At 35.7% G+C, this 18,802-nt stretch overlaps 2 protein-coding genes across 6 annotated transcripts in view; one reads left to right on the forward strand and one right to left on the reverse strand.

The window, feature by feature from the left end:
• Positions 1 to 17,706, reverse strand: part of LOC136031059 (exocyst complex component 5-like) — a 223,056-nt gene extending 205,350 nt beyond the window's left edge. For 2 of the 5 annotated variants that reach the window (XM_065710301.1, XM_065710299.1), the window contains exons 1-3: positions 17,574 to 17,706; positions 8,620 to 8,684; positions 3,208 to 3,317 (exon numbers count right to left, since the gene is read on the reverse strand). In XM_065710301.1, the coding sequence (XP_065566373.1) occupies positions 3,208 to 3,317; positions 8,620 to 8,655 (146 nt within the window). In that variant the 5' untranslated portion in view covers positions 8,656 to 8,684; positions 17,574 to 17,706. Of the gene's footprint in view, positions 1 to 3,207; positions 3,318 to 8,619; positions 8,685 to 9,336; positions 9,478 to 11,483; positions 11,507 to 17,573 lie in introns of those variants that run through there. The other 3 variants (XM_065710298.1, XM_065710300.1, XM_065710297.1) reach the window with 3 other exon arrangements.
• Positions 17,707 to 18,113: 407 nt separating this feature from the next.
• Positions 18,114 to 18,599, forward strand: LOC136030773 (zinc finger protein 763-like). Its single transcript, XM_065709816.1, has one exon. The coding sequence runs from the start codon at positions 18,114 to 18,116 to the stop codon at positions 18,597 to 18,599; it is 486 nt and encodes a 161-aa protein (XP_065565888.1).
• Positions 18,600 to 18,802: the final 203 nt, after the last annotated feature.

An 18,802-nucleotide genomic window follows, 5' to 3' on the forward strand; every position in this document is an offset into this window, starting at 1 on the left:
CCATTGTTTTTTTAATGCTAGAAAATGCTGCACCCCCTTCATGGAAATCTTCTTCCCCCATGACAAATTCCTCCATGGAAAGTTTCCCCCACATAACTCCCTCTTCTCGACTCCTCCTCCCGACCAAAAAATACCCTGAAAACGTCAGTACACTTCTCAATAACCAATACTGTATGCAAACACTGGTCAAAGTTTGTAACTTGCAGCCCCTGCTAAGAGGACTGTGGGGGAATAAGTCGTCCCCAGAGACATAGTTATAAGGTTTTTCGACTATGCTGATAAGGTTTTTCGACTATACGAGGTTGGAACTTGTATATTATGGTTCTCTGATATGCTGAATTTAAAGTGTGATTTTCGTTAAGATTCTATGACTTTTAGGGGGTGTTTCCCCCCATTTTCTAAAATAGGGCAAATTTCCCCAGGCTCGTAACTTTTGATGGGTAATACTAAAGTTGATGCAACTTATATATTTAAAATCAGCGTTAAAATGCTATTCTTTTGATGTAACTATTGGTATCAAAATTCCGTTTTTAAAGTTTTGGTTACTACTGAGCCGGGTCGCTCCTTACTACAGTTCGTTACCGCGAACTGTTTGATTTGTCTAGTGAAAATTGTCATGAATGTGGACTGAAAAGCGAACTATCTATGAAAATGAAGGATGATCCCTTTTCAAGCCAAATTGGAAAAAAAGTGGTATTAATAATTGCGTCTTGGTTAGGAACTTGTATTCTATTAAAAATAATATACATTTGATGAAATTATTGATTTAAAAAAAAAGAAGAAAACAGTGCAATTCATAGGCTGTTTTAAAGCCGAGAGAATAAAAATTTCAGGTTGGTCCTAAAAATCCTGTGGCCAGAAATAGTTTCCTCTAGCAGCAAGGATTCACTTTCCAAGCCAATTCCCTCCAGCTCACGAGCATTGATTTTCATAGCAACTGTTACCTAGATCATATTAGCTCACCCCCCCCCCCACACACACACCCTAGACTTCAAAGAACACACTTTTTGGTGTTTTCAACGAATAATCGACAAAAAACAAATCACCCACTAGATTAGAAAAATGCTGTTTTTTTATCTTCATTTAAAAAAAAATTAAAAAAGAGTCTCCTACCTTTCTCTTCTCCTACCTTTTCGTGAGTTGGCACCACAGAGCCAAATCTGTTACTGTACAAGGGAAAATTATCCACATAGCAATATTACCTGTCCTTGACGTTTCTGATAAATTTAATTTCTGAACGTTTTTGAATTAATATATGTTTGATTCTGGCTCTCCGCACATAAATTATTAAAATGAAATTTGCGTATTAATTCTTTTTTTTGGCTAAATGGCTTTCTCTTAGTTTTGATCAGACAATTTTGAGAAATAAAGGGTGGGAAAGGAAGCATAGTTGCTCTCCAATTTTTAGGTTGCTTAAAACGGCAACTAGAAATTTTAATTTTTAACGAACGTTTTTATTAGTAAAAAATATACGTAACTTAAGAATTAACTTACGTAACAAACTTATATATTCTTGTATTTTTATTATGTATACGAGGGGGTTTGCACCCTCGATAATAACTCGCTCTTCACACTAAATCGTAAGTTTTGTCCCAATTCTTTAAGAATGACCCGTGAATCAGAAAAGCCGTAGAATAAATAATTGAAATTACTAAAAATACTTTAGCATAAAGAGCGAGGTATTTATTTCCTCCTAAATACCTCGCTCTTTATACTTAAGTATTTCTAGAACCCCTCATATGCGTAATAATCTCTGTTCGTTTTAAGTTTCAGTGCTACTCCTTGCTTTCAATTGAAAAAACGTTTTCATGTTTATTTTTTCATTGTTTTTTATAGTAATACTAGATAATCCTGCGCCCTTTTCATTGAATTTTTCTTCCCCCATGACATATTACTCAAAGAAAGATCCTCCCACATGGCCCCATCCCCTCAACCCCACCCCCCAAACCAAAAAAATTCCCCTGAAAACGTCTGTACACTTCCCAATAACTATTACTGTATGTAAACACTGGTCAAAATTTGTAACTTGCAGCCCCTCCCTTGGAGTCATTCCCAAAGACATAGTCATTATGGTGTTCAACTATTAGGAACAAAATGGCAATCTCAAAATTTTGATCCGTTGACTTTGGAAAAAAAATGAGCGTGGGAGGACGCCTAGGTGCCCTCCAATTTTTTTGGTCACTTAAAAAGAGCACTAGAACTTTTCATTTCCGTTATAATGAGCCCTCTTGCGGCATTCTAGGACCACCTGGTCGATACGATGACCCCTGAAAAAAAAAAAATAAACACACACCCGTGATTTGTCTTCTGGCGAAAAACACGAAATTCCACATTTTTACAGATAGGAGCTTAAAATTTTTGCTATAGGGTTCTCTGATACGCCGAATGCGATGATGTGATTTTCGTTAAAATTCTATGACTTTTAGGAGGTGTTTTCCCCTATTTTCCAAAATGAGGCAAATTGAAACTTAATGAAACTTGATGAAACTTATATATTTAAAATCAGCATGAAAATTCGATTCTTTTGATGCATCTTTTAGGATCAAAATTCCTATTTTTAGAGTTTCGTCTACTATTGAGCCAGGTCGCTCCTTACTACAGTTCGTTACCACGAACTGTTTGATACAAGGGTTAAATATTTACAATGCTTGGAACAGGAAATGTAAGTATCCTGGGTTACGTGCACTCGTAGCTTAGTAATATGTAGGATAAACTAATATACATTGTTTGTTTTTGACTGGCAACTAGCCTACAATGTCGTCCAAATCATACCAGACATGATTTTATTTTTAAGTGTGCAAATGATTATTAGAACACGATACAGCATCAATAATATTTCGGAAATATGCAAATTATACACGGTAAAGTCAGTACTGGCCATTACTTACATTATATCAGGATTAGTCTTATTACTCAGCAGCTCTTGTGATGCTGAAACACAGACAAGATTAATTAAACATTAATGAGTTATTTTTGGCATACAAATTTTGTTTTCAATCAGGCGTCTCAAACAGTTCAAAATTAAGCAGTAAACAAATTTAGTTGCGTTTATCATTAATTTGTTTTTAGTAAATACATATTTGCACCCTTCCCTCAAGGGAAGTAACTTCCAATACTATCCCCTTCCCAAAAGTTCAGATAAATGACCTAAAAGTAGCATTAACCTTTTCTGTTTGGGGAAATAGAATCTTAATAAAAGGCTCAAACCTGGATACATCCTTAAATGCGGAAGCAATTGAATCCAGAGGAGACTTCGGGTTTGCTGTGTTCGCCTTCCGTGCTAAAGATTCAACATATGCATCACAGTTAAACTGTTCCTATTTAAAATAAACAAATTAATTTAAAACAACTTAATGCGGTAACTTAATGTTTTTGGAAGATAAGAGACAAGGAATATTTTTAGTGTTTTTTATGGCACTTCGTATTTACTAAGTGACATATAGCAATCGCAATTTCTGTCCGTCGGTCTGTCTGTCGGTCCGGTTTTGCTAGTTTGGGTACTTCCAGATAAGCTAGGACGATGAAAGTTGGCAGGGGTATCAGGGACCAGACCATATTAAATTAGTAATAGTCGCTTCCTCGATTCAACTACCTAGGGGGGGGGCTGAAGAGAGTTGAAATAGTGAAAATTGAGGTATGTTTATCTCACGAATGGGTGATCGGATCTTAATGAAACAAGATATTTAGAAATATATTATGTCTCAGATGCTCCATTTTCAATTCGGATTGGATCTGGGGACGTTGGAGGGGGGGGGGGTGGAGGGGAAAACAGAAATCTTAATTTTTGTTCCTCACTATTCTTATCTATTTTCAGTGTAAGTATTAAAACGACTCGCATAGGCTACATATCTATGTACTACTCTCCAGCACAGAATCTTGCTTCCACTTCCAATAGCCCTTCCATTCCCACTCACAGAAATAAATATACCGTGTACAAATCTGCAGCAGAAGAAGCAAGATATTTTAAAAACTTGTCAAGATCAGGTTCCCCAATCAAAAACTATTCCCCTCCCCTTACACCAACTCCGCCTTAACCAAACCTTGGAATAAACCTAAAATTCTCCTGAAACAACCTTATAGCTAAATAAGATAACTCTAATAAGGGTTGCAATTTTGAAACTGTTAAAATCAATGCTTTCACTAAACATCAACTGTGATGGACCTTTGCCAATATCTCTCCAAGATTCTAAATTAGAAGAGATACTACTTAATTTATAAACCCTTCTTAACATCAAAAATAAAGTCTGCTCTCTGGACCCAAAACAAAATGATTCTGTATAACATTCCTCCAAGAACACCAAATCAGGAACTAAAGGAAGGGCTCTCTGACAGAACTGGTAACCCGATCCCAGTTACAGATATGACCCAACTGGGCAAACCAGCTGCTCTTGGCAAAAAGTCAAGCAAGTCCTTTCTATTCACATTTAGAAAAAAAAACAATATCCCAGGTCAGATATTCCTTTTTGGACAAATGAAACCACATAAGCCCTACAGGCCAAAACCAATTCAATGCCAAAAATGTTTAAAACTAAGACATACAAGAAATAAATGCCGTGAAATCTTACAAGCCTGCAGTAAATGTAAGAGTTATCATCCCAAAGGATTGCTAAATTGTAAAAACTGATCAGCCAACATGCAAAAACTGCAAAGGCCCCATAATTCTTCCAATAAAATACCATCACCATAAAACGAGCACTAGCACACCAATTCAGCCATATACTTCCAGATATATCAACACTAAAGTAAATTGGCCTAAATTCAAGAATAAGCTTAATGATGAAATTATAAATATCACCCAGGGATAACATATTTCAACTATAACAGCTGACACACATGCAAAAGTTTTGGCATCCACACTAACAAATACAGCTAATCATGCTATCCCCGAGACAACACCTAGGAAAACATTCCTAAGCACATTCCTAAGGCATGGTCATCAAATGAGTACCAAGATAAATGGAGAACGAAAAAGGCAGCAAAACATATCTAAAAAAAAAAACTTTCCTGCTGCGTATTTAAATAAATTACAAGCTGTGACTAATCTCATGAAGGCTATAATAGATGCTAAATGTAATTACTGGGATAACTTTACAAATAGTCTATCCAGAAAACACGAAGGCATATCATGCACGAACTCGTAAGCCACATCTGTGGGAAAAAACATCTCCCAACTCACTTCAGTATGACCTATTATTACCCATTATATATGATAATGAAAAGGCATACTTATTTGCAACTCTTTTCTCCAATAAGCTAACATCAAATAATAACAGCAATATCACCGTAATCTCCTCAAATCGAAAATACCAGCCTCGCCCAGGCTCAGTGTATATAACCCACCCAATCACAATTCATGAACTTAATAATGCAATACAACACATTAGAGTTAAGGCTACTAGTAGCTATGATAACATACACCCTACATGGATAAAAAATCTCACCCCTTCTTATAAGCAGGAGCTCCTAAATTGCTATAATCATGAATGGGCTACATCTACATTCCAAAATGTTTGGAAATGTTCGTCCCTCCTACTAATCTTAAAGAAAAATAAACCCAAATTTCACCCTGAATCTTTTAGGCCTATAATGATTACTCCTGTGCTGGGAAAATTAATGAAGAAAATGATTTACAATCGACTCCTTTGGTTCGTTGAGAAGACTAAAATGATACCTCATGCTCAAACTGGTTTCAGGAAACGCCACTGCTCGACAAATGCTTTTATCTTGTTAACAAAGGCCATTAATGAATCTCTATATAAAAATAATGTCCTAGTTGCTGCATCCTAGACTTTGAAAATGTATATGACAATGTGAACCACGAGATCCTTTTAGACAAACTTTCAAATCTTAGATTACTCCCAACACTAGTATCCTTCATAAAATCTTTCATTGAAAATTGAAGTTTCATTGTTTGTGTAGGTTCAGCCTTCTCACCCAATACTACAATAACCAAGTTCTAAGTTCTAAGAAGAACTAAGTTCTTCCACAGGGTGCAGTCCTGAGCTGCCTCCTCTTCTCTCTATTTCTCTGGGACATGAGCCACCCAAACACCAATTTATAATATACTGATGATCTGGTATTATGGGCAACTGGCAAAACCTTTGAGATTGCACATTCAAAGTAACAAAAGTCACTTTTCCTATCTGAAAAAAATTTTCTCAAAATCTGATTTACTCACAGCATCTATCAAGTCGAAAATCATCCAATTCCACGATAAGCGAAAAAATGTTAATGCCAAACTAACACTAAATGGCATAATCATTCCAGACGATAATCAAATAAATTACCTAGTTCTTATATCTGACCAAAAACTCAGTTTTCCCCTTAACATCACAAATATAAAAAAGTACTAAAGAAAACCAGAATAATAAAAAGACTACAATCCACACCCTGGGGTTGTAATGAGAAAACTTTCCTCCAACTTTTCTAAATTACATATAAGACTCCATATTAATTATGGGCTCACTGTTTATGGTGCGTGTGCAAAGACCCAGATGCAAAAACAACAACATAAAATCATATAATCTGTCTCACATTTGGTATTAGGAAACCAACAAGTACTAAGTTTCTGCTTACTGAAAGTTGATTATCAACAATAAATGAAAGACAACGATCTCTTTCAATAAACTATCTGAAACAAATTGAAAACAATAGATCAAATACCTTGCATAACTGATTAAGAAATCCATCCATATATGGAGGCATTACAAATGAATTTGCCAGCACCCAGAGGAAACTACCAGTGCCAGCAAAGTCAATTGCACCTATATTCCCTCCAACCCTTCCATGGAGTTGGTCAATCCCCATAATAAACACTAATTTCTCAAAGTAGACTAAAGAACTTTTCCCCATTGCTTTCATCCAGAAAAAAAATTGCTGAATTTAATACGATTAAATATAAAAATCATTTCCCAATTTTTGCTGAGACAGATCCAAAGGGAATTAGAAGGCGGCAAGTGGAGCTTTTCTCCCATACCTTAATGTTACAATGGGTGAGATAATTTATGATAATGTGTCTATAATGTCTGCAGAATTATTAGTCATAATCATGACATTAGAGCAAATTATGAAAGATCAATCTTTGTTTCCTAATTTACAAAATATTATTGTTTATTGTCACTCTTTGTCAAACCTAGAGCTGCTGTACTCAGCTTCTCAGTATAAGATGGATACAGACACATTATATTGTCTTAGTATTATTGATATTCTTGCTTCAAGAGGCATAGAAAAATTCATTCAGTATGTTCCAAGCCACTAAGGTATAAATTTGCCTAAAAGATTGGCAGATATAGTCAATATATCCATACTTTAAGCAGCGGGCATAGGCTAGATGGGATGAGGGTCTAACTGTCTGGTATTTATGAGTTCATCTAAAGAATTTGCAAAACCTTGGTTCGTGGCTTGTTTAGAGCAATGGTCTAAACAAGCCACGGCATCAGGCATCTGTGCCTTTTTAGCAATGAACATGGGCGTGAAAAAAAGACTATGTTGTTGGTATACAGTTAGCGATTGATTACCGCTAGAGAAATAGGCTAAACATTCCACGGCTTTAAGCATCCGTGCCTTAATCGGTGAACACGGGCCTGATGGAGTCCGACATGAAAAAGGAAATATATCGTTGGTACATGCGTAGCGGAGGGTTACCGCTAGAGCAGCAACGCTCAAACTCTAGCCATGGCTTGAAGGCCTCCGTGCTTTTGAGCGATGAACATGGGCATGAAAAAGGAACTATATTGTTGGTCTATGTTTAGGGATTGATCACCGCCAGAAAAAAATGAATATGGATGGAAATTTGGAGAACCAATCCAACTTCTATCCATCAGACGGATAAAATTGCAAAAAATGCTCCAAATATCGACCAGTCAAGTGGGAAGTCAATCCCTATTAGAGACATATATCACTGGAGATTATCAGAGATAATATTAAAAAAAGAATAAACCAAATTTATCTCCCGTCCCCAATAAGTACCTTTATAAAATGTATCATAGAATTCGGTCTGGCTCAAATAGGCTAAATTTTTCGGCGTTTTCTTATCAGTTTCCTAATTCAAGTGGTCCGATTCCCTCAACCCCTCCTTGCAGACATTGTAATATAAAAAATCAAACGATTGACGATTGAATGAAATGATTTGAATGTAAGATACTGACATCTGTACAGATTACTCTGCAATGTAAACTGTTTAAGTGCTTCAAACACTAAAAAATTTCACTATCAGCTATAAGTCTAGCTGACCATACCTGCACACAGAGCATAGAACTCAATGTATATCATCTGATACTTCAAATCTTAGAATCAAAAGATTAACTGCAAGATATCTAAGCAGATTCAAGATCAGCCAATACAGCAGCTCATTTCAAATCACATAGTGAGTCAAAAGGAAAAGGGCTTTATAGTGTCGACGAAAAGCCCACGTTTGCTGAAACAGGCTCATACACCCTGAAAATGCTTTGAGAAGACATACTCTTGTACAAACAAGTCCAAAAATTTTTGCCTGAAAATACAGAATTTTATCAATCATCAACCAGCCCTCCCCATCCCCGCAATCGTATTTTGATCCCTCCTCAGAGTCTAACCTATGTTTAGGATCTCAAGATGTACAACGTTAATAGTTCAACTTACTTGACTCAGCTCTTTGTACAAAGTTTGAAGCTCCATCTTATATACGCATGTCAGCAATCTTAGACCTGAAAAATATTTTCAATGAAAAAACATTATTGCAATTTATTTCAGCCTTATTCACCAAAAAGCACAACTGCGTCTGCAAAATTAGGAGTTGTTAGAAATGGAAGGGTAACTTCTTAATAAATCTTAGTTTCTTTGAATGTGACCCAACAAAAACGCCAGAAAATGCGCAACAGGCCATGTGCTAGATGCAGTTGAAACCAGTGGCGAGAATTCAAGAAAATGTAGGAAGAGGGGAGGGCAACTGAGACCCCTGGTTGCAACCACAGTGGTGTATAAAGCATATAAAACTGACCATACAAGTGTTTACCCAGTTTATTGTATTCAAAAAGAACCTATATTTCCTCTAGAGCCTAGCAATTAATTCACCAGAAATTAAAATTTCGCAAACGATTTCATTTTGAAAGAACAAAGCAACTTTTGGTCAGCAACTCTGGCAGAACAGCACAAAATAATGACTCTGCCCATGTACACACAAGCATAAGGCCTGTTTTCCGGGTTGCAGCAGTAGCTAGCAACCTAGTAAGAGACAGTCACGTCCCATAGTAAAAATGAAATAGTTAAAAGCTCCTGAACTAGAATCAGATAAAAATAAAAACAAAGTATACACTATTAGAACTGCCTAGTCCAAAAACACCTATACAGAAAACTTACCGTCCCTTGGCTTGAACAACAAGAAAAATATATTGACTTGAAAATCAAGAAAAGTGGCTGCAACCATGATATTCTTCATATATGGCATATTTCCTCTTTTTGTTTTCTTTTCCACAGATAGCTTGGCACTGGAACATTGTAGAGTTGTTCAATGGCTCATTTTAAAGGAAATTGCTAATCTAGTGCTATTTGTAATTGAAAACAAAATAGTTTTTAAAATAGGATTATTTTTTTTTTTACCAAAAACTCGATTATCTATAGCATTGTAGTAGATCTTGTTATCTGTTTCATTGGATCATCGAATATACCTGAAACCTAGTAAAGAATTTTACATAAGGGATTATTACAATAAAGAACAAACTCTTGTCTATACTAACTTGCATAGGCAACTTAACTGTAGTTAAGGCTATAGTAAAACTTAACAGTAAAAAGAACTGAAAAACTTTGTAAACTGCAAAAATATTTAGGATGTTTAGTAACAACTGAACTTTACGAAAAGAAACTAGATACATTTCTAAAAATGATTTACTGAGTTTTATTTATCTTAATGTTTACATAACTTGAAGCAATATTATTATTATTAAATACCAAAAGTATTTGTAATTACCAGTTTTATGGTTTCTGTTGATTTATATTAAAAGGTGATCATTAGGAGGACTAACCATTGCATATATTGGACCTAGTTAGCTGTTATTATAAAGAAATGCAATAAAGAACGAACTCTTGCCTATACTAGCTTGTATAGGCAACTTAACAATAGTATAGGCTTCTAATGTTATATTTAAAGTCAATAAATTAAAAATTATGTCCAACAGGGAATCAAACCCCAGTCACCTGCATGACAAGTGGGTATGCTTACCACCGTACCATCAGACACTTAGGAAAAATAAGCTACATATAATATTAAGAAAGCCTCATTCTACTTCATTCCTCACTGTCTACTTTTTACTAAGAAATGATGTTAACTTTATTTGACTAAAGAGGAAAAGGCAAACTTGTCTTGTTTTATTAAAGAATGATTCTTTTACTTGGTAGGACACAGAAGGAATAATTATTTGATAAAACATAGCAAGTTCACTTATTCTATGAACTCCACCCATTCCACCTTTTCCCAGACATCCCTTACCTTGCAACTCTTTTCTAGCACTATCCTAGCTTCTCTTCAATCCTTCCCTATTCCCTTAGAGACCTACCCAACTTGACTCCTTCCCATCCTATCAATGTAATAACAAACTTTGTGTCTTATTATGAATTGGAGTTACACTATTCATGTGACTCAGATTTGGGAGTTTTTGGGGATACAAGTTATCAAATAACGAATGGCATTAGAATTTTTTTTTCCTTATCCCACCTCAGAACAACCTACATAATTTCACTCTTGATCCTGCCTTGCCATTGCTCTTATTACTATACACCATGATAAAAAGAGTGATTTTATTGACATAAATATCTCTCCTATCCCCTGCATTCTTGCCCAGTACTCCAAATTAAAATAATTTCCAAGGATTACTAAAACTGATCAACTGTCATGCTCTCCAAATTATTTTAGATTTCCCAAATCCTTAGTAACTAATGCTGAAATCTATTTTGACAAGCTAACAAACTTGAGATGCTGTTGGAATTAAACTAACCATGTCTTATATCTCCCACAGAAGTACAATTCCAAGACCTTGGATCCCTCTTTTATCAAATTACTGGAAATATGATATCTAAAACTAAGACTAACTTTTACTCCAGAATAAATCATTCCAGTCCCTAATTTATTTGACGATCATGAAAACCATTGGCTAAGCATCAAGCCAAAATTAGCACCACATCATTTAATGTTACTGCAATAGCTCTCTTTTATTACTTAAACAACCAAAAAAGTTGATGAAAAGCATAGGCTCATCTAGAAATTGCAGATTAATGCTGATCTTCTCTTTTAAAGTATCCTATTGCAGGACATTTTTAGTTGGTCATTTGATTTGTTCTTCTAAAATCTCTGCATCCCCCTTGTTGATTTGTTCTTCTGAAATCTCTGCATCCCCCTTGAATTACTTACTGTAAAAATTTATGGACCAGGCATCTGAAGCTTTATTTAACACTGTGGTTCAGCAACAAGCTGTGTGTGCAAAGGAGTCAATTCAGAGGAATTCACTTATTACCTGTTACAGTTGGACCCAGATACTAGTGGTGAGGCTTGTACACTAAATGTGTACTGTTCTGAGAACCTACATGCTCTTAAGTGCACACAGAAAGCAGCAGTTCTTACTGAAAAGTATAAATTGGAGTAGAGCAATTGGTTCATCATGTATTCCAGATTCAAAGAAGAGATGTGCAGATTCAAAATTTTGGCTTCAAGTTTGGCATGAGTGCAGCTCACCCAGACCAAGGCCCTGTGAACACAGTATATTACCCGAAAGTTTTGACTTTATGTGGTTCCTAAGATATAGCACTGCAATGCAAATAGTGCCTTTTAGATAGTTCAGCATACCCTTTGACATGTCCTTAGTATTCTAAGTTCAACAATTCATAAGCCCCATTTTGCTCTTTACTTGGGCAGCAGTTTTGCACTGGCTATGATATTGTCCTCTTTACCCTGATGATAAATAAGGGGTAGTTCTTGGTTTAATAGCCCAATTCTCAAAGAGTGAGCAAGTACTATTAAAAAAATAACAGGAAATGGGAAGCTGGAAAACTGGCTGAAGAAAGATTGGAAAATTGCAGCATTCCTAATCCAGTGTCAAAAGAATGGCAAGGAAAAACTGGAACTTAACAACAGACAAAGGTATGTATCTATGTAAGTCAGCAATTCAACTATTTGTTTTGTATGGTATACTGGTATTGGGCAATTTAGCTCAAGCTATAAGCCACCTTACCCATTTAATAAGGTTTAAAAGGCCACCCAGCATATAAACTACTTTGGTATATTAAAGAACTGCCATAACATCTATGGAGCTATGTATAGGACTTCCTCTAGAGGAAGAAATAACAAACAGTATTGTTAGACTGTAGATCTTGATCAATGTACTTCACAGACAGCAAATGTAAAATGAGAAAATCAAATACCATGTGGACACCTGTAACTCCTTACTGCTTAGATACAGGGAGATATGGATGTCTCATGATAATATATTGCCATCAGTAAAACCTAAATAGCAGTTTCAGAGAATTCTACAAAGGATAGAATAAAAGTGAAACAGGAGACTGTACTGCTTCACCTAACAAAACAAGAGCTCAGATGGCACTTCTGATGAGGTCAGAAGAGCCAAGAGCTCATATGGTATGAGCTCTAGCAAAATTCTAAGAATCAATAGATTTATTTAAAAGGAAAATCAGAGACTTAATGCTGGACAGGATTTAAAATAAGAGCTCTGAGACACAAGGTCCTTCTAAATATTAAAAATTTACTAAGATCTGATCACCCATTTGTAAGTTAAAAATACTTCATTTTTTTCTAATTTTTCCTCTCTCTTTAGCCCCCCAGATGGTCAAATCGGGGAAAACGCCTTTATTAAGTCAATTTGTGCAGGTCCCTGACACACCTACCAATTTTAATCATCCTAGCACGTCCAAAAGAACCAAACTCACCAAAGCACTTGACCCCCCTAACTCCCCCAAAGAGAGCAGGTCAATTCCAGATACATCAATCATGTATCTACAACATTTACTTATTCTAACCACCAAGTTTCATCCTGATCCCTCCACTATAACCATTTTCCAAGATTTTAGGTTTCTCCCTCCAACTCCCTGCAATGTCACCAGATCCAGTTGGGATTTAAAATAAGAGCTCTGAGACACAATATCCTTCTAAATATCATATTTCATTTAGACCTGATAACCCTGTTCTTACATTAAAAACACCTCAATTTTTTTAATTTTTCTAGATTAACAACCCCCAGCTCCCCCAAAGAGAACAGATCCATTACAATTATATCAATCATGTATCTATAACTTGTGGTTATTCTTCCCATCAAGTTTCATCCCAATCTCTCTACTCCCAGTGTTTTCCAAGATTTCTGTTTCCCCCCTCCAACCCTCTTATGTCCCTAGATCCAATTTGAATTGAAAATTGATCATCTGAGACATAAGATTCTTCTATATATCAAGTTTCATTAAGATCTGATCACCCATTCATAACATACCTCAATTTTCACATTTTCCAAGAATTCCAGCTTCCCCCTCCAACTCCCCCAATGTCACTGGATCTGGTCTGGATTCAAAATGAGAGTACTAAAGCACAAGATCCTTCTAACTATCAAATTTAATTAAGATCTGATCACCCATTTGTAAATTGCAATACCTCATTTTTCTAATTTTTCCAAATTACTCCCCCCCCCCCCAACCCAACCAAAGAGAGTGGATCTGGTCTGGTTATGTCAGTCATGTATCTTGGACTTGTGCTTATTGTTCTCACCAAGTTTCATCCTGACCTCTCCACTTTAAGCGTTTTCCAAGATTTCCAGTCCCCCCCCCCCCCAATGATGCTGGATCCTGTCAGGATTTAAGATAAGAGATCTGAGTTATGAGGTCCTTCTAAATATGATATTTCATTAAGATCCAATCACTCCTTGGTAGGTTAAATTACCTCATTTTTCATGAATAACCCTCCCCCCAACTCCTCCAAAGAGAGCTGATCCCTTCTGGTTATGTCAATCATGTATCTAGGGCTTGTACTTAATTTTCCACCAAGTTTCAACCTGATACCTCCACTCTAAGCATTTTTTAAGATTTTAGGTTCTCCCCCCACTCCCCCCAATGTCACCAGGTCCAGTGGGGATTTAAAATAAGAGCTCTGAGACACAATACCCTTCCAAACATCAAATTTCACTGGGATCCAATCACCTGTTCATAAGTTAAAAATACCTTATTTTTTCCAATTTAACTGACCCCTACTCCCCCCAGGTGGTTGAGAAAACAACCATTGGGAAAACAGCAATTTCTAATTTAATCTGGTCTGGTTCCTGATACGCCTGCCAAATTTCATTGTCCTAGCTTACCTGGAAGTGCCTAAACTACCAGGACAGACAGACCAACCAACAGACAGACTGCCCAACAGAATCTGCAATTGCTCTGTGTCACTTGGTTGATGTCAAGTGCCATACAAATTTGCAGCAGAGTTCATTCACAAATACAGAAAATCAGGGACTAAAATTATGATATGCCAGAATGCCCCTGGTATGAATGAGAATTTAAAAGGACAAGGAACTATGAGACAAGTACAAATAGAAAGTATAGATAGGAATTATATGTAACTAACAAGCAAGTCTATCTTAAGTACCTTTAGAATCTTAAAAGCAGGCAAAAGAGTAATTTGGAATGTTGGGAAGCATTAAACAGACAATCTTTCACAGGAAATTAGTTTACACTGATTTCAGCTCCAGGGCACTGAATTGGTATGCAGGCAATGAATTGGTAAATGAAGCACTGGAGGGTGGAGTTTTAGATTTACAAGAGGGAAGATTAAACTTGGAAAGATCACTGGGTGGCAAACTGAAGGATTATTATAGAAATTACTAAATTTACCATTTGGGATGTAGATATCTTCACTAACAGAGTATTCAGATAGCTAAGAAACAAACATACTTTTGCAATGAAAATTTCATCCTGAATCCATAAATGGCATTTGTTTCTTTTGTAAATTCAATTTCAAGCCCTTTACACACCCTCAAAGATGATATCTTTTTCTCTTATTTTAGATATAGCTTATATACCTATCTTAGCATCAAAATGGTTAAAACTGATTTACCTGTAAATTGTATTGACAGTGACAAAACTAAGATTCAATAAATGCATGAGAAATGTACAATATGGGCAATATATTTGGATTAAGTTAGAAAGGATAGGTTAGGTCAAAATTGAATTTATAATGGCAATAAATGTCATATTTGTATTCAGGATGAAATTTTGATTCTAGAGGTAAGTTTGTTTCTTAGCTATGTGAATACTATGTAAATACTACTTGTAATAACTCACCATAGCACCAAACCACCTGAGGCCAACACAGCCATGCACACTCCTCCTCTATCCCAATCGATTCAAAGCCTCCCTCTTTACACCCTTACAAGAAGTTCCCACTTCCCTTGCCCCTAAATACAGACAACCTGCTTTCTATTATGTCCTAGACAGTTGGCAAAAAGGGCAATCTCTTTCATCCTTCATCTGCAGGATGTGCCCTAGCCATCTCAATTTTTCTCTAATTATAGCCCTAGCAAGCAGGATTGCATAACACTTTTCATATAGCTTACTGTTTGAAATGCTGTCAGTCAGCCAGGTACCCAAAATAATCTGTAGGTAATTTCTCAAGAAAATATGTAAAGATTGATTATCTAATTTTTTTTGGAGTGCCTTTGCTTCAGAACAGTATTTCACAAGTGTCATCAAAGTAGCTTCTAATATTCTAATCTTGGTTCAAAGTCTTATCTTTTTATCCTTCCAAACCTTTTTTTCACTCTGAAAAAACACCCTGAGCCTTGGCTATTCTATTTTTAACATCTTCACTGGTCTCACATTTTTACTAATAATACTACCAAGGTAAGTGATGCTCTCTCTTTGATCTATCTTTATGTTACTATTCTTTACCTTTTCATCTTTACTCATTGAGGATCTACCACCTTATCTCCTTAGAAACTTAAGTTTTCTTAACATTAATTTTCAAACCTATTCTAGCACCCTGCACTCAGAAAATCTCTATAAAGTCATTCATTTTGCTCATACTTTCATCTAGGGTACTTAAATCAACAACATAGGGTAAGATACCCAGTAGTCAGCCAGCTAATCCACTCTTTAATAGCTAAATCACTGAAAATCTGTATCATTCCAATAGAAATTGGATTATTTCACCATGCATGTGCCAAAATCTTGCTAACAATTTTTGGACTGTATATCCTAATGACAGACACAGCCAACCTTGGATGGGCTTATTCTAAAGACAAGTGTTGTGAAACAGATGAGTTGTATTTATATAAACTAGGGTGTAGGGCTAAATTTAGTTTAAATGGTAAAATTCTAGTTAATTGACTTCTTGCTATCTTGGAAAGGGCTTATGTTAGGAAAATGAAACTTTCAGGGATGGCTTTACAGGCTAAAGTATGTCCTGGGAAGGTATTTTGAAGTACCTACCTCTACTCCTTCTCTCTCTAGAGGGCCCTGACCTTTGATGACCTTTAAAAATATGTGTGCTATAAAAGTGAAACCTTGCAAAATAGATCTTTTGCTTGAATGAAGTACAACAAAGTTGTTTTCAGCTTCATAACTTTGCTCAATTCCATTTTATAAGGTTTTAAAGATATGCAAATACATTGCCTAAATTAAAAAAAAAACATTGATGTGGCTTAAAATTCTACTTGAATAACAGGAATTGCATTTTCAGAAATAAAGGCAGAGAGAAAGCAACTAGTAACTGGAAATTAAGGTAAAATGTTGTTTTGTCAAAATTTCAATAGGTATAGACCTGTCATGTAGGCAAAGTTCTGGGCCCTCTAGAGGGAGAAGGGGTGGAGGTGGGTACTTTAAAATACCTTCCCAGGTCATACTTTAGCCTGTAGACCCATCCCTGAAAGTTTCATTTTCCTAACCTAAATCCTTTCTGAGATAGCAAGAAGTCAATTAACTAGAATTTTACTGTTTAAATACAAATTTTGAAAGACCAGAGGCTTTCCAGGGTTATAGTCAACAGATCATAACCAGTCTAGTGGCAATTACCAGTTAATAACAGCTATCTAACCATATAGGCCAACACATAATATCCAAGGTATACAGCCTGCTATTTGTGCATAGGAAAAATAATTTCTAATCAGAACATCTGATCCAGATTAGGCACTGGGTGAGTAGTGGGGGTCTTACCCTAAACTAGGAAAGTTTTCCTTCCCCATTTGAATCCAGGCTCTCATATTGTCTCTCTTGGACTCTGACTTGGCTATTAAGCAAGATATTAACTATATGGGACAATATGAGACTTATTGTTTGAGCATACCTAGCAAATAATATAGGATTTTTAGAAAATGTTACTCAGAGAATGAAAATGTCACCATGCCTATTCTTTTGTTATTACAGTGTCCAGTTCAGAAGAGCCATAGGTCTACAGTTGTCACCAGATCTGACAGCTTGCAAGATGTACAATGAGGATATTCTACAAAATAATAGGCCTAGGCCTCCCAACCACATTTAATAGCATCGGGTAGGTTAACCTATTCAGTGGGAAGGAGGGGGATGACACAAAGTTCTTTCAAGGCTGGAGCCTCTGGATAATTTACCAAGTCTTCCAATAATAAGAGCAGCAATTAAACTATTTTCTTGTCGGCAATAACCCTAAAGCATAATAGGTAGCTTGTCAATCCTAGCCTATATTAATAGGTTAGTTAGCCAGGTAGAATCATGAATAAAAACATTATCTACTTTAATAAGGCTCACAATGATTTCAATAAATTAAATTTTAGATAGCACTATTGTACCTTCCTCAATAATATAACATGAAACTGCTGAATTTAATTCCAAGAAATTCTACTACCACCTGAAACCTCATTGAAAACAAACTCGTTATTCTTGGCTATTCAATTAATTTATTAATTTATTTTTTTACAAGCCATGAAGACATTCTACAGGACTTAGAGAAAGAATTCAATCCGTCTCAATGTTCAAATTATCACTTAGACATCAAATAAAAAACTCAGACAAATGTAGGGATATTAAGTTTAGGTTGTAGCTTATTGTATGAAAAACACAATAAGAAATATGTAGCAATATCTGAAGTATGCAAAAAGGAATTTTCACGCAGATGTAGCTTGAATTTGCATATGAGAACCTTCACTGGTGAAAAAGTGCACGAATGTGAGGCATGCAAAAAGAAATTTCGTTGGAAGTCCAAATTGGCTGAACATATGAAAACTCACAATGGAGGAAAACCCTATGGATGTGAAGTATGCAAAAAGAAATTATCTTCCAAGCAGAGTTTGATTGACCATATGAGAACCCACAACAGTGAAATCCAATGTGAATGTGAAACCTGCAAACACAAATTTACTTCGAAGCGTGGTTTGGCTCGGCATATAAGAGCTCACAATGGAGAAAAATTCTATGAATGTGAAGCGTGCAAAAATAAATTTGCTTACATATCTAGTTGGACGAAACATATAAGAACCCACACTGATGAAAAACGGTATAAATGTGAGGAATACAAAAAGAATACAAAAAATGTCAAATGTGTGTGTGTAAATGAACCACTGTGTAATTCAATTTCAACTTTGTTAGTATCAAATAATGGATACATGCATCTCTTTTAACATCCCCACAAAAGGCTCCATGGCCTATGAACGTAGAGAAAAACATTACAGTCATATATATCAATATTCATAACAAAAGATAAGGGAAATAAATACGGAGAGGAGAAAAAAAAACAAAAAAAAACCAGAGAAATGCAAATAATTATATTAAACACCTTTTTTGTATTATTTACACTCAATTGAACTGGCAAACATATATTACT

The sequence above is a fragment of the Artemia franciscana genome, chromosome 9 (genome assembly GCF_032884065.1).
Source record: "Artemia franciscana chromosome 9, ASM3288406v1, whole genome shotgun sequence".
Taxonomy (NCBI): Eukaryota; Metazoa; Arthropoda; class Branchiopoda; order Anostraca; family Artemiidae; genus Artemia; species Artemia franciscana.